Source organism: Centrocercus urophasianus, unplaced genomic scaffold (genome assembly GCF_019232065.1).
Source record: "Centrocercus urophasianus isolate 14NV4802_14NV808 unplaced genomic scaffold, USGS_Curo_1.0 seq_1214, whole genome shotgun sequence".
Lineage (NCBI taxonomy): Eukaryota > Metazoa > Chordata > Aves > Galliformes > Phasianidae > Centrocercus > Centrocercus urophasianus.
In genome coordinates, this window is record NW_024884381.1 from 382 (window position 1) to 12,805 (window position 12,424).

Here is a 12,424-nt window from a genome sequence, read left to right on the forward strand (position 1 = left end):
GGGGGGGGGGGGCGTTGGGGGCAGAGGGTCGTGGTGGTGATTAATGGGGACCATCGCTCACTGTCCATAGGGGTGCGTGGCCCCCCCGCCCCACCCTGCCATAACGAGAGGGAGGAATAATGAGCGATGTCACTCCACTTTTCATCGTGATGGAAAGTCATTACCGGAGTCACCGCTGGCGACAACGAGCCATGAATCAACCGCTCTGCTATGAAATTAAAATCGAATTGCCCACCCTCGCCCCCACCTCCCAGCTCTGGGGAGGGCTGCACAGCTTCGGGGGGGGGGGGGGGGTTCATCTCTGGGCTGGGGGTTCCTCTCCTCCCAGCGCTGAGCCCCTGTGTGGACGGAGCACAAGAGATGCATGGGGAACAGCTGCAGCTTTATTCAGCAGTGCCAAACCCCAGGCTGAAGCCACGCTACCATGGTGGGGGTTTAGGGGGCAGCAGGACCTCACTGGAGGTTCCAGCTCACAGCGAGACCCCCATCAGGTGCACCGGGCGCCCGCCATAGCGCTTGGAGATGTCAGCTTCGATCTGCAAGAGAAAGCCCAAGGTGAGGGGAGGGCGTCCAGCAGGGGAGAGGCCAGGGGCAGCCCTGCTTGGACCCTCACCAGCTGCTGCAGCTCCCGGGTTCGCTCCTGCAGGCGGTCCAGCTTGGGCTCCAGCACACCCTGCTCTGTCAGAGCCTCCTGCCGCTTCCGGCTCAATGCCTCCCGCTTGGCCAGCAGCAGCTCTGCTTGGTTCAGTTTCTGCTGCAGCATCTCGCTCACACGGTCCACGTACCTGTACAGGGAGAGCAGCTCCTGCTTCACCTCCAGGATCCTCCCAATCTCCCCTCCCCAGCCCTCCAGTTCCCCACATTTTCCCAGTGAGGCGACCTGGGGGAGGCGAGGATGATGAAGAGATGCTGCATGCGGCGGGTGCTCAGCTGATCCAGCAGCGCCCTGGTGCTGGCCAGCAGTGTGCCCACACGGGTGCTGGTTTGGCCCTGCAGGACAGCGGGGGCCAGCTGGAACTGGCTGGCAGCCAGGACATCGGCCTCCTCCTCCATCTCCACCAGGCGCTGAGCCAGGAACAGCTCCAGCTGTGGGGAAAAGGACGCTGTGGGGGGGGGAAGGGGAAAGGGGGCAGCCAGAAGCCCAACCTGTGCTTGAGCCGCCCCAGCGCTGCTGCTGCTCACCTCCATGAGCTCATCAATGAATTGGTTCCGTGTCGCAGCATTCTCCAGCAGCGTCAGGGCATCGGAGCCACGGGCAACTGCCTCGAGTTCTGGGGGATGAAAGGGGTCAGCAGGGAAGGGAACTCTGCGGCCTCCACACACTGGAACCCAGCCGTCCCCTTTGTGACCATGCTCACCCTCAGAGCCATCCTCCAACACCGTAATCTGTGCCTCATTGCTTTCAGCATCGCCCCAGTCAATGCCGTTGTCCTGCAATGAAAGAGAGAATGGCTGGTGACTGCAGGGCACCTGCAACACCTCCAGGCGTGGGGCCAGGCCCCAGGAGCAAGCAGCCAGCACTCACCTGAGGGCTTGGCTCTACCACGATGCCCCAGTCGATCTCATTATCCTGGGCTTCCCCACCTGCAGCAGTGTTGTCAGTGTCACCCCCACCGATCGGCTCCAGCGTGAAGTCTCCCCAGTCAATCTGCAGCAAAAAGGGCAACGGGGCTCTGAAACCCGAAGGACACAGGCTCCTTTCCAGCTGCAGCAAACAGCCCCGGGCACTGCAGCACCATACCGTGTCCTCCTTTGGCTGCTTCGGCACCACCTGCATCTCTGGCTTCTCCACCCTCGCTGGCTCAAGCCCCGTCCTCCACTCATACACGGTTGTGTTGCCTTTGCTCCCCACGTACCGCAGCATGGGCACCACAGGCCCTTCTGAGCTGCCATAGGGACATCAGCAGCACATGGAGAGGCAGCGATTCCCCCTCCCTACCGGGGTGCTGCTGAGAGACCCCCAGGGACAGCGGTGCCCCCACACCCACCTCTGGCAAACAAACTCCACGCAGGCCTGGTACAGCTCGATGGCCTCAGAAAGCGCACCAACTCCTGCTCCAACCTCAGAGAGCAGCGAGGGCAGGTCCTGCACCAAGGCCAGCAGCTCCTGGCGCACATTGCTCCCCTGCGGATGGAGCAGGGACACATTGGGGCAGGGAGGCACACAGCCGAATTTCTTCCGGACTGCTTACAGAGCTGGTCAGGGGGCTGTGGGGTGACTCTCCCCATACAAAAGGACACGGGGTCCCATAACAGCACCAGGGGACTCACAGTGATGCCGTACTGCTTGCAGGAGGCGTAGAAGCGCTCCCGCAGCTCAGCAGCTGCCAGCTGGCACTCCTCCTCACGGCGGGCCAGGTCCTGCTGGGCCTGCTGGCAGCGGGCGATCTGCTTGCGCAGTGCAGGGACCTCATAAGTGACATTACGCACCAGGAGGGCAGCGAGCTCAGCTGTGGGGTGGGAGAACCATGAGGAGCTGCGATGGTCCCCTATGGCGCGCTGCGTCCTACCCCCTCCCTGGGCACCTCGCAGCCGTACCCAGGTAGGTGTTGTCCTTCTCATAGAGGGCCACGATCTCCTGCCAGTCCTGGGGAGGGGGAAGCAGAGGGTGAGGAGGGCACAGGAGCGGGGCACCCGTCCCCATTCCCGCTCACCTTCATGCGCTGGGATGAATATCGCCCAAAGAGGTTCTTGGAGGAGGCCTCAGTGCCCCTGAGGATGTCCACGATGCGGAGGCAGTGCGAGTAGTGAATGGCTGTGCAGAGAGGAGAGAGGGGGGGACAACGCTGTCACGGGGCTGATGCCCGGGGAGGGTTGGGGAGCGGGGTGAAGGGTCGTTCAGGTTTCTCTCACCGGCACCCGCCAGCAGCTGTGCGATCTCCTCGTGCTCGGGCATGTCCTGCAGTGCAGCCTCGATCTTCTGTCGCACGGCGCTCACCTGGGCCTGCCAGCGCAGGCCGCAGTGCCGCCGGTCCACCAACCAGTCTGTGGGGGGAAGGGGGGGCGGTGAGCGGCCCGAGCTGCGGAGCACGGGGAGCTGAGGAGGCCGCACTGCCCGCAGCCCGCCGTACCCAGCAGCTTGCCGGTCTGGATGTCGATGGGCACATCCTGGTAGTCCCGCGGAGAGGCCTGCGGGAGGGAACAAACCTGACCTCTGACTCCTGACCTCTGACCCCTGAACTCCGGTCCCGCTGCCCACCTGCATCCCACCCGCTGCGCGCCGCTCGCCGCCGCCGTTTCCGCTTTCCCCCGCCGGGCCCCGCCCCTCCACCTCAGCCAATCCTCGCCGCGCACCATACGGCGCATCCAATCCAGAAACTCAATGCTCTTTGGGTCCCGCCCCGCTTCCAATCCGGAGGACGCGGCTGATGGACAGTGCCACGCGCCGCTCCTCCGATTGGCGAAGAGGTGGCGGCGCTCGACCAATGGGAGCAGGGAGCTGTCGGGAGGGCGGGGCGCGGCTGATGGCCGAGGGAGGAGAGGCGTGCGCATGCGCGGGGCGATGCGGGGCTGCGCCGTGTCCTGCGGTGTCCACACGAGCGGTGACCGCGATGGCCGCGTCCCCACAAGCTGTGTCCCCATGAGCCGCTCCTCCACGGGCCGCGTCCCCGTAGTGTCCCCACCAGCCACGTGTGTCCCCACGGGCCACGTTCTCATGAGTGGTGACCCTGCAATGTCCCTATGAGCCACGTCCGTGCGATGTCCCCATCAGCTGCGTCCTCATATCCCACAGCCCCATGAGTGCTGGCCCTGTCGTGTCCCCATAGCCCGCGCCCCCACACCATAGAGATGACAGCATGTCACCCTGCTCTGTGCTGGGCACTGGGAGGGTTCCATGCTTCCTTCCAATCCGGTTGCACTCCCAAATCCAATGTGACAACAGGGACGGGGCGGGGGGGGTCCTTCCCAGTGCCACCCCCATGGCTCAGCCACCACTTCCCCGTCATGAATATTCAGCACAGCGTTGGCCCGGCCCCGCTGTTTGCTCAAGCAGGAGTGGTTTGCTCTCGGGTTCACCTTGACTCAGAGCAGCGGGGCGGCAGCAGGTGTGGGGCCCCACGTTGTCCCCAGGCCGCTGAGCGGGGCAGGAGGCTCAGGTAGGGCATCACGGTGCTGTCGGTGGGAGCGGGATGGCTGAGGCCCCGAGGTGGCCGTATCCAGGTGACAGCAAATTGTCCTGGGAGCTTCTCACGGCCACGTCTTCATTGTCTGTGAGACGTGGTGGCCTTTCCCCCCTGGCCTGGTACTCCAAAGGCAGCAGTGGAGGCACAATGCTGTTTCGGGTGCCAGAGCTGGGATGTGGGATGGGGTCTGATCTGTAGGATCTGAAAATGTTCAAGGCCATGTTGGATGGGGCAGCCCGGTCTGGTATTAAATGCGGAGGTTGGTGGCCCTGCATGTGGCGGGGGGGGTTGGAAATTCATGATCTTTGAGGTCCCTTCCAACCCTGGCCATTCTGTGATTCTGTAGGGTCAGTTGGAGGCACTGCGTGGGCACAGGGCCGCTGTCCCCGCACCAGGATGGGGCCTGGAGGGCTGGGAATCCCCTTCCTGCTGTGCTCACCTCAGCCACAGCAAAGAGGGAAACCATGCGGCTGGTTGAGCTGTGCCGTCACGCTGCCCCGTGCCACTTCCCCATTCCCCTTCCTGGCCCCGTAACGCTGCCGCCTCCCACCCAGGTGCCCCGCAGTCATGGCTGAGAGCCACAGCTGGTGGAAGCTGACCTTCCTGAGGAAGCGTAAATCCATGCCCAAGGTGCTGTATGACAGCCCCGACATCCACGCCGGCGACGGCCCCGAGGGTTCAGCTGAGGAAGGGACGCCCGACTTCGCCGCCCGCCTGGAGAAGATCGTGGATAAAAGCACCAAAGGGAAACACGTCAAGGTGTCCAACTCCGGCCGCTTCAAGGAGAAGAAGAAAGTCAGGCCCACGCTGGCTGAGAACCCCGGGCTCTGCGCAGACAGCGAGCGAGAGGAGAAATGAGGCTGGGAGGGGGCAGTTCGGGTCCATCCTGCTCCCCCATGGACCCCCAGTGCTGCCCCATTGGGATCCCTTGACAGAGCTGGGGGGCTCAGCGCTGCACCCCCCCCGAATGGCACTTTGTTAAGAAAACGGACTCAGATAGGACTTTATTTAAGGAAAAAAAAGCGAGAATCCTATTTAAATGCAGCCCCGGTGGGCTCTGGCTGCTGGCTCACTGGGTGACAAAGAGGGGATGGATGGGGCAGGGAGCGCTGCAGGGCTCAGCCCCAACGCCGTGCAGCCCCTCGCTGTGCTGTGGGGCACCCATGAGCAGCACTGGGCTGAGTCCTGCTGGCACAGGGCAGCCCAGGACAAAGCACTCGGGGCTCAGTTTGGCTGCAGGACCACTGGAGCCCCTTGTCTGCGTGCTGCCCTGAGCAAACACAGAGGTGAGGCCAGGACGAAGCCCTGCTCATCCCCAAATAGCGAGGAGCTGCGCGGCCCTCTGTGCTGATCTTTGCACTGCTGGATGCAGCCAACCCTGGCCAAAGGATGGGCCGCTGCTGAGGAGACCATTGGGACCTGGGAGGGCTCCAGGTTTCCCAGCAGGAGCTGCGTTGCTGCCCAGGACCGGGAATTGCTCTTTGCTCCCGGAAGGGGAGAGCTGCTCACAGTCCGTGGCGAGGGAGCCGAGCTCACAGCCTCTTCTCTTTTTGCTGTTCTTATTTTTTTATTATGGAAGCTGAGTCTTTCGTGAGGTCTTCCAACTGTTCTTTGCGAATAAAGCAGGTCTGGGAACAAAGGGAGCGTGGTGGCTGTGTGTGTGGCAATCCCAGGGAGCTGCAGGGTCTGGGGCAGCTCCAGGGCTCCGTTCTGAGCTCCCGGTGCAGCTCTGGCTGTGCTGTGAGTGGGGCCTACGGCACGCAGGGAACCCCCAGCCCCACTGCAGCACAACAGGAGCACCCACAGCCTGGCACCACGCCGTGCTGGAGCTGCCCTTTGGTGCCAGGATGGCTGCCCTGCCCACAGAGCGTACCTGAACTCACCAGGAAAAGCAACGGCTCTGTAACAACTGTAAAAGCTGAACTGTGCCAAAGCGCCGGGACCCAAACCCCGTTTCTGTGGCACAAAGCCTTTGCCAATGCTGCTCAGCAGCCCCCGCCCTGGCTGTTTGCACACTGAAGACGTGGGTTCACAAGGTGCTCTTTGTCCCATGCTGGCAGTGCTGCAAGGTTCCTGCCCAGAAGGGAAAGGAGGAAGGGGGGCAGCGGGGTGACACCCATCACAGCCGTGTCTGGGCTCCAGCACCACGGGGACGTCTAGAGTGGGGGGTAGAAGCAGCTCTGCTTGTCACCCAGGGTCACCCCAGAGCAGAACGGGCACCAGCAGAGCCCCCAGTCCCACGGTGGGACACACAGCGACCACCCCACCCTACGCTGCTGAGCACCACGGTGGCACTCAGCCAGGGATGAGCACAGGAAAGGACCAAGGTGACTGCGTGACTCAGTGCGACGGGGGCAGAGGGGCAGACGGAGCTGCCGGGGCAGGGGAGCACCCTGCAGAGGTGTGACGCAGCCGCCTGGCTCGGCCCAGCAGCTCCTTGCTGCCACCTCCCATCGCAGGCTGTGCTCAGTCCCAGGGGATTCCCAGCTCCTGCACCACAGCACGAGGATGTGGGTGGACCTGAGCCGTGTGAGGACCCTCCTGACCCCCCTGCTGCCCCCAGAGCCAGAGGCTGAGCGCACAAGTGCACGGAGCTGGGAAAGGGGGAAGGTTATCAGCGCCTGGTTTCACTGGGAAACCGCCCAAGAGCAGAAGAAGCAGAGGCTGAGCCGGCAGCACCATCTGCTGGGAAGAGCAGCCAAGCCCAGCTCTGCTGGGTAAACATTAACCCAAACACTGCACTGCTCCGCTCTGATCGAACTTTATTTGTTTCCACATACAGGCAGGGAGCGGCGCCGGTAAAATGGGGTGAGGATTGGGGTCCTACAGCCCCACAGAGATGGGACACACAGCCAGCCAGGAACACTCACAGCAACACCAGAGCCACAATTAAAGAAGTTATTGCACCGACTGAGCAAAAAGGCGTGATTCTAGCTAAAACACAAAGCATGATTGGTCCCAACAGCAGGGCAGGATGAGGGCAGGGGATTCACCAGTTCCTTTCCACCATCATTCACGTGATTAATTAACACCACCAGTCCCAAGGGCAATTGCTACTCACACGCTGACAGTGGGAAGCAGGGGTCTGTGGGACCGACCCGCCTCTGCCTGCTGTGAGCACAAAGGGATCTGGGTTCTCTGGGGCTGAACTGAGCCCCCCCAGCACCACCAGGGAAGGGCAGAGCGAGGCCGCAGCTCCTCAGGACACAGCAGGGGACACGTGGGGGAGGATTTGGCACAGGCGAGAGCATCCAGGAACGTGCAGCTTCATGGGGAAAGGCGCTCGAACACCCAGCCATCCTCACCCCGATGGGTCATTTGTCCCAGGGGGGCTGCGCTGTCCTGCAGGCGCCGAAAGACGATGCGGTCGTGCAGGCGGTTGGTTTGGCCCTGCCAGAACTCCATCACCTCTGGCTGCAGGATGTAGCCTCCCCTGGGGGAGAGAAATGCAGGTGGTGAGGGGCACTGCGGGGTGTGATGGAACCATGGTTCCCTACCTGCGTGGCTCACCAGTAAGCTGGCTTTGGCACTGCTGTGTCCCGGTATTGCTCCTCCAGCTCTGCGTTCTTCTTCCTCAAATACTGCAGGGAAAGGGAAGGTGTTGAAATCAGGGCAGGATTGTGGCGGCTGGGGGGAGCCCTGCTGGTCCCACCTCCCTGCTCACCTCCCTGTCTGGGATGACGGTGCTCTGTTGGCTGACGACTGCCCCAATCTGGCTGTCCTTAGGGCGGGAGTGGAAGTACTGCTCCGATTCCTCCTCCGACAGCCGCTTCACTGAGCCCTCAATCCGTACCTGGGCAAGGCAGGGATAGGCGAGCACTGGTTGCCTGGGGGCCCAACAGCCCCCAAAGCCCTTGACCTCCTCATCCCATACCTGGTCTGGGCTCTGTGTTGTTCAGACTCATGGAGTTGTTGAGTTAGAAAGGACCTTTAAAGGTCATCTAATCCAATGCTGTAATGAACAGGGACACCTACAGCTCAGGCTCAGAGCCTCACCCAGTCTGACCTTGAAGCTCCCCAAGGATGGAGCATCCTCTCCAGGCAACCTGTACCTCACCACCCTCGCTGCAAAAAACCTTTTCCTTATGTTCAGTCTGTATCTCCACTTTCAGTTTGAAACTGTTTCCCCCTGTCCTATCCCAGCACACCCTGCTACAGCATCTGTTCCCTCCCTCCTTACAGCTCCCCTTGCACAGGCCCTGCCCCTCGCAGCAGGAAGGAAGAACAAGCAGCCAAATCCCACCTGGAGAGCCCGAACCTGAAAGCACGAATCCCAAAATCCCACAGAGCCCCGAAGCGGGGGGGAGAAGGGTGAGACGCGACCTCACCCCACACCACGCACACACCTGCCGGTGGAGGGGCTCCCAATAGAAGACAACAGAAGCGAAGGGGTTGGCATCCTGAAACGTGGAAAGGGAGAACAGGAGAGAGCCGTCAGCGGCCACGCAGCTCCGAACAGCTCCGCGGGATCCCCGCTCGCAGCCCCGCAGCCCGGCGCTCACCAGCTCCCTCCCCTTGCGGCTCTCGTAGTTGGTGAAGAAGCGGAACCCGTCGCGCCCGAAACCCTTCAGCAGCACCATACGGGCCGAGGGCCTCCCGTCCCTGCGATAACGGGCAGGGGGCGGTCAAGGCCTGGCGGCACGGCCCCCCAAGCCCCCAGCCCCGGCACTCACCTGCCGCACGTGGCCAGGCACATGGCGTTGGCCTCGCCCACAGCCGGGCACCGCGCCGCCTCCGTGAACCAAGCCGCGAACTGCTCGATAGGGTGCCGGGAGGCCAGGTGCCGCTCCTCGAAGGCCTGCGGGCACCGGGACGATGTGAGGGTCGGGGGACCCCCGTGCCGAGGCCCCGCCGCCCCCGGCCGCCCCGCACCTCCTCGTCCCCGCGGTAGCCCATCCTCAGCGGCCCCAGGTCCATGGCGACGGCAGCGAAGCGGCACCGAACGGCGCACCGCCGAACCCCGCGCTCCGCTATATCCCCGCCCCCCGCAGATCAGCCAATAGAGCGCCGCGCTGCGGGGCGGCACCGCCCATCAGGGAGCCAATAGGAAGCGGCGTTGCGGCCGACCCCGCCCACCGGCCTCACCGCCCTTTCGCAGGTGTTGAGCCAATAGGAAGGCGCGCCGCGAGGGCACCGCCCACCGGCCTCACGCCCATCTGGGAGCCAATAGGACGCCGCGCTGAGGGAGGCACCGCCTACCGGCCGCACCCTTGCTCGGGGGCAGGCAGCGCACAGCGCCCCCATGCGGTGGGAGGACGGGGGCACAGGGAGCGGGGCTGGGGGCAGCGGGGGGACGATGGAGGCGGGGAAAGGAGCTGGGCGGAGCGGGGTTTGCCTCTGGCGACCAAATTTATTGAGCAAGAAAAGCTCCCGGCTGCCTCCACACCGGCCAACCGGTTACAGGTAATTAGAACAGATCTGTCACAATGCAGAAAACAACCGTGGGCAGTTACAACTAAAAAATAAAGTGGATCTGTTTTAATTTAAAAGCTCAAAAATAACAAGCCATATGTTTTGTTTTGTTTTCTTTTCTTTTAAACGCAGTAAACACAAAAGCAATATAATCTATGATACAATGTACACTATACACAGTCGGGGTTGGGGGGGGAAGCACATAAAGGAGATTAAAGTCCCAAGATTGAAAGGGAAACGCCACGTCACTTGGAAACAGAAAGGAGTGAGAAGAAATCAGAGTGAAAGGAACCTTCATTGCTGGAAAAGAAACGCAGGAGAGGGGGGGGAAGGAGCGAAGCGGAGAAAAAGAGGGGGGAAAGGGGGAAAAGGGGGAGAAAAGGGGGAAAAAAGGGGAAAAAGAAAAGGGAGTGGGGGAGGGCAGGTCTGAGGAGGGAGCAATTAAATAAAGATGGGAAAAAAAAGCACTCACCATACACAGTGTTGGTAATCGGGAACAGGGAGCGTAAGGCAACGATCTCCATAGAAAAAAAGGGACCTTCCAAAGGGGTTTATATAGATATTTATAACTATTTATAGATTTTAAATATAAAGTAGGAATGTGCTGTGGAGGCGTTCTCGGCCCTCCCGCATCGGAGGGTGGTGCAGCCCCTGGTGTGCCGAGCCCTGCGCGCCCCGCTGTGCCGGGGCCATGCCGGGTGCTTTGCCCCACGGCTCCACGAGGGGGATCGGCCCCTCTGCGAGGGCTGCTTCTGCGTGAGGCCCACACGGTGGCAGAGGACGTCCCCTGAGAGCTGTGCTGGAGGGGACACGGCTGCCCTCAAAGGGCGGCCGGGGAGACTGGAGTGCTGTGAGGGCGGTGGGGCGACAGGTCGGCGCCTGGCGGATCCTCACCGCGGCCCCTCAAAGGATGGGGGGGAAGAGGGGGGGTTTTGTTTGTTCAAGACGTGGCTCCCAGCCCTACAAGTTCTTGGTGATCAGGTGGGTTTTATAGTGCTTCGTCAGGTGGTCGCTCCGCATGAAGCGCTTCTGGCACTGCGCGCACTCGAATCGCTTGTCGCCTGCGGGGAGAGCAGAGGCCGTCAGGGCTGGGGGACCTCGGGGACGTTGTCACCACCCACAGCCCTGCTGCGTCCCCACAGCTCCCAGTCACGGCCACAGGGACCTCCCATGGAGGTGGTGATGCCCGTGGCAGATCCCATTTGCAGCCCCATGGTCACCTCGACAGCCCAAAGGCAGCGAAACGCCCCTCAGTGTTCACAGAATCACAGAGTGGCTTGGGTTGGAAGGGACCTCAAGGATCATGGATCTCCAACCTCCCTGCCACACGCAGGGCCACCAACCTCCCCATTTAATACCAGACCAGGTTGTCCAGGGCCCCATCCAACCTTGAACACCTCCAGGGATGGACGGGGCATCACAGCCTCTCTGGGCAGCTGTTCCAGCACCTCAATAAAGAACTTCCTCCTGACATCCAACCTCAATCTGCCCTCCCTCAACTTCAAGCCATTTCCCCTCATCCTGCTGTTATCTCCCCTTTCCAAGAGTCGACTCCCCTCCCGTTTATAGGTTCCCTTTAGGTACTGAAAGGCTGCAATGAGGTCACCCTGCAGCCTGCTCTTCTCCAGGCTGAACAAGCCCAGTTCTCTCAGCCTGTCTCTGCAGGGGAGGCTCTCCACCCCCCCGATCATCTTTGCGGCCCTCCTCCGGACCCTCTCCAACAGCTCTCCTTCCAATCCCTTCCCAGTATCTCTACCACATCCTAAAGACAATCCGAGGCAGCCTGAGATCACCCCAGCCCTCACAGAGCGTGGGCTACGATTCAGAGGGCCGCCCTGGGAGCGAGAGGGGTGCATGCAGGGCCACAGACCTGTGTGCGTGCGCGCGTGCCGCTGCAGCTCGTCGCTGCGTGTGAAGCGCTTCCCACAGAACACCCAGTTGCAGACAAAAGGACGTTCGCCCGTGTGCAGGCGCACGTGAGCACGCAGCAGCGAGGTCTTGCGGAAGGTCCGCCCGCATTCGGGGATGTGGCAGATGTGCTTCTTCTTCCCTTGGTCCCCAGGCCTGGTGAGGAATGCAGCGGGGCAGGCGTCAGCCCTGCAATGGGTGCAGACCCCCCCCCCCCATGAGCTGAGCCCCCTCCCCTCTGCGCACCGCTCACCTCTTCTCCCCATCCTTGCAGTTGGGGCAGGTGCAGGCCATCCGCCGTCGTTTTTCTCCCGGCTGCATCTCCCCGGCCAGTGCTTGCTCCATCTGGAGCTGGATCTGGGTCGGGCTCAGGCCGCTGATGGTCAGATTGTTGCCAGAGACGTTCTGCACAGTCAGCTGCTGTTGGCCTGGGGAGGGAAACGGGGAGTCAGGTTCTGCCCTGCGAGCCCCCGTGCCCGAGGGGCTGCCAGTGTCTCCATGCTGCGTGCACTGAAGCCCTGTGGAAGCGGCTGGCCGGGGGAAAGACCACGCGTGTGGAACGGGACGGACCCCAGCTGGGCACCCCAGCCCCACATGCAGCATTGCCACAGCCCCGCTGCTACATGCTGGCCCCAAGTGGGGCTGGTAAGTCCCTTTTTTTTTTCTGAATATACTGTGCGGTTTTTCAAAGTTTTTGGTTTGACCCTTCGGGGTGGGGAAATGACCAAAGAGGAAACAAAAAAGAAACTTTGAAAAAACGTGCAATATATTGACCAAAAAAAAATGGGACTTACCCCGGACCCTAAGGGCCGCTCCACGCTCGGGCACTCACGGAGGTGGCAGCCTGGGCCCTGCACAGCACCCGGGCAGCCGTGATGGGGGCTGGAAAGAAGAAGACGGGGTCAGCGTCAGCAAGCTCTGGGGGCAGCAGGCAAGGAGAAGGAGAAGGAGAAGGAGAAGGAGAAGGAGAAGGAGAAGGA

The 12,424-nt window shown here is 62.0% G+C and overlaps 4 protein-coding genes across 9 annotated transcripts in view; 1 reads left to right on the forward strand and 3 right to left on the reverse strand.

Moving 5' to 3' along the window:
* Positions 1-365: 365 nt before the first annotated feature.
* On the reverse strand, positions 366-3,240 carry CDK5RAP3 (CDK5 regulatory subunit associated protein 3). 3 transcript variants are annotated; one of them, XM_042811169.1, is made up of 14 exons: positions 3,200-3,240; positions 3,072-3,147; positions 2,854-2,985; positions 2,655-2,755; positions 2,539-2,587; positions 2,272-2,450; positions 1,989-2,125; positions 1,742-1,886; positions 1,526-1,648; positions 1,359-1,431; positions 1,183-1,271; positions 881-1,086; positions 614-785; positions 366-536 (listed from the first exon to the last, which is right to left on the reverse strand). In XM_042811169.1, exons 1-14 carry the CDS (start codon positions 3,203-3,205, stop codon positions 471-473), a joined length of 1,554 nt encoding a protein of 517 aa, XP_042667103.1. In that variant the 5' UTR covers positions 3,206-3,240; the 3' UTR covers positions 366-470. The 3 variants fall into 3 exon arrangements, with proteins under 3 accessions (XP_042667103.1, XP_042667104.1, XP_042667106.1); XM_042811170.1 differs by having other exon boundaries at positions 3,072-3,129; positions 3,200-3,237; XM_042811172.1 differs by lacking the exons at positions 2,854-2,985; positions 3,072-3,147; positions 3,200-3,240 and having other exon boundaries at positions 1,742-1,881; positions 2,655-2,746.
* A 765-nt stretch (positions 3,241-4,005) lies between these two features.
* Positions 4,006-5,763, forward strand: PRR15L (proline rich 15 like). The gene is made up of 2 exons (XM_042811173.1): positions 4,006-4,097; positions 4,679-5,763. The coding sequence occupies exon 2, from the start codon at positions 4,692-4,694 to the stop codon at positions 4,980-4,982; it is 291 nt and encodes a 96-aa protein (XP_042667107.1). The 5' UTR covers positions 4,006-4,097; positions 4,679-4,691; the 3' UTR covers positions 4,983-5,763.
* Positions 5,764-6,869: 1,106 nt separating this feature from the next.
* PNPO (pyridoxamine 5'-phosphate oxidase) lies at positions 6,870-9,086 on the reverse strand. Of its 2 annotated transcripts, XM_042811167.1 has the most exons (7): positions 8,997-9,086; positions 8,798-8,922; positions 8,627-8,726; positions 8,471-8,524; positions 7,789-7,917; positions 7,635-7,705; positions 6,870-7,557 (listed from the first exon to the last, which is right to left on the reverse strand). In XM_042811167.1, the coding sequence occupies exons 1-7, from the start codon at positions 9,039-9,041 to the stop codon at positions 7,392-7,394; spliced, it is 690 nt and encodes a 229-aa protein (XP_042667101.1). In that variant the 5' UTR covers positions 9,042-9,086; the 3' UTR covers positions 6,870-7,391. The 2 variants fall into 2 exon arrangements, with proteins under 2 accessions (XP_042667101.1, XP_042667102.1); XM_042811168.1 differs by lacking the exon at positions 7,789-7,917.
* Positions 9,087-9,927: 841 nt separating this feature from the next.
* SP2 (Sp2 transcription factor) overlaps positions 9,928-12,424 on the reverse strand; it is a 9,442-nt gene continuing 6,945 nt past the window's right edge. For 2 of the 3 annotated variants that reach the window (XM_042811175.1, XM_042811174.1), the window contains 3 exons: positions 11,698-11,872; positions 11,407-11,600; positions 9,928-10,597 (listed from right to left, as the gene is read on the reverse strand). In XM_042811175.1, the coding sequence (XP_042667109.1) occupies positions 10,497-10,597; positions 11,407-11,600; positions 11,698-11,872 (470 nt within the window). In that variant the 3' untranslated portion in view covers positions 9,928-10,496. Of the gene's footprint in view, positions 10,598-11,406; positions 11,601-11,697; positions 11,873-12,238; positions 12,327-12,424 lie in introns of those variants that run through there. The other variant, XM_042811176.1, reaches the window with a different exon arrangement.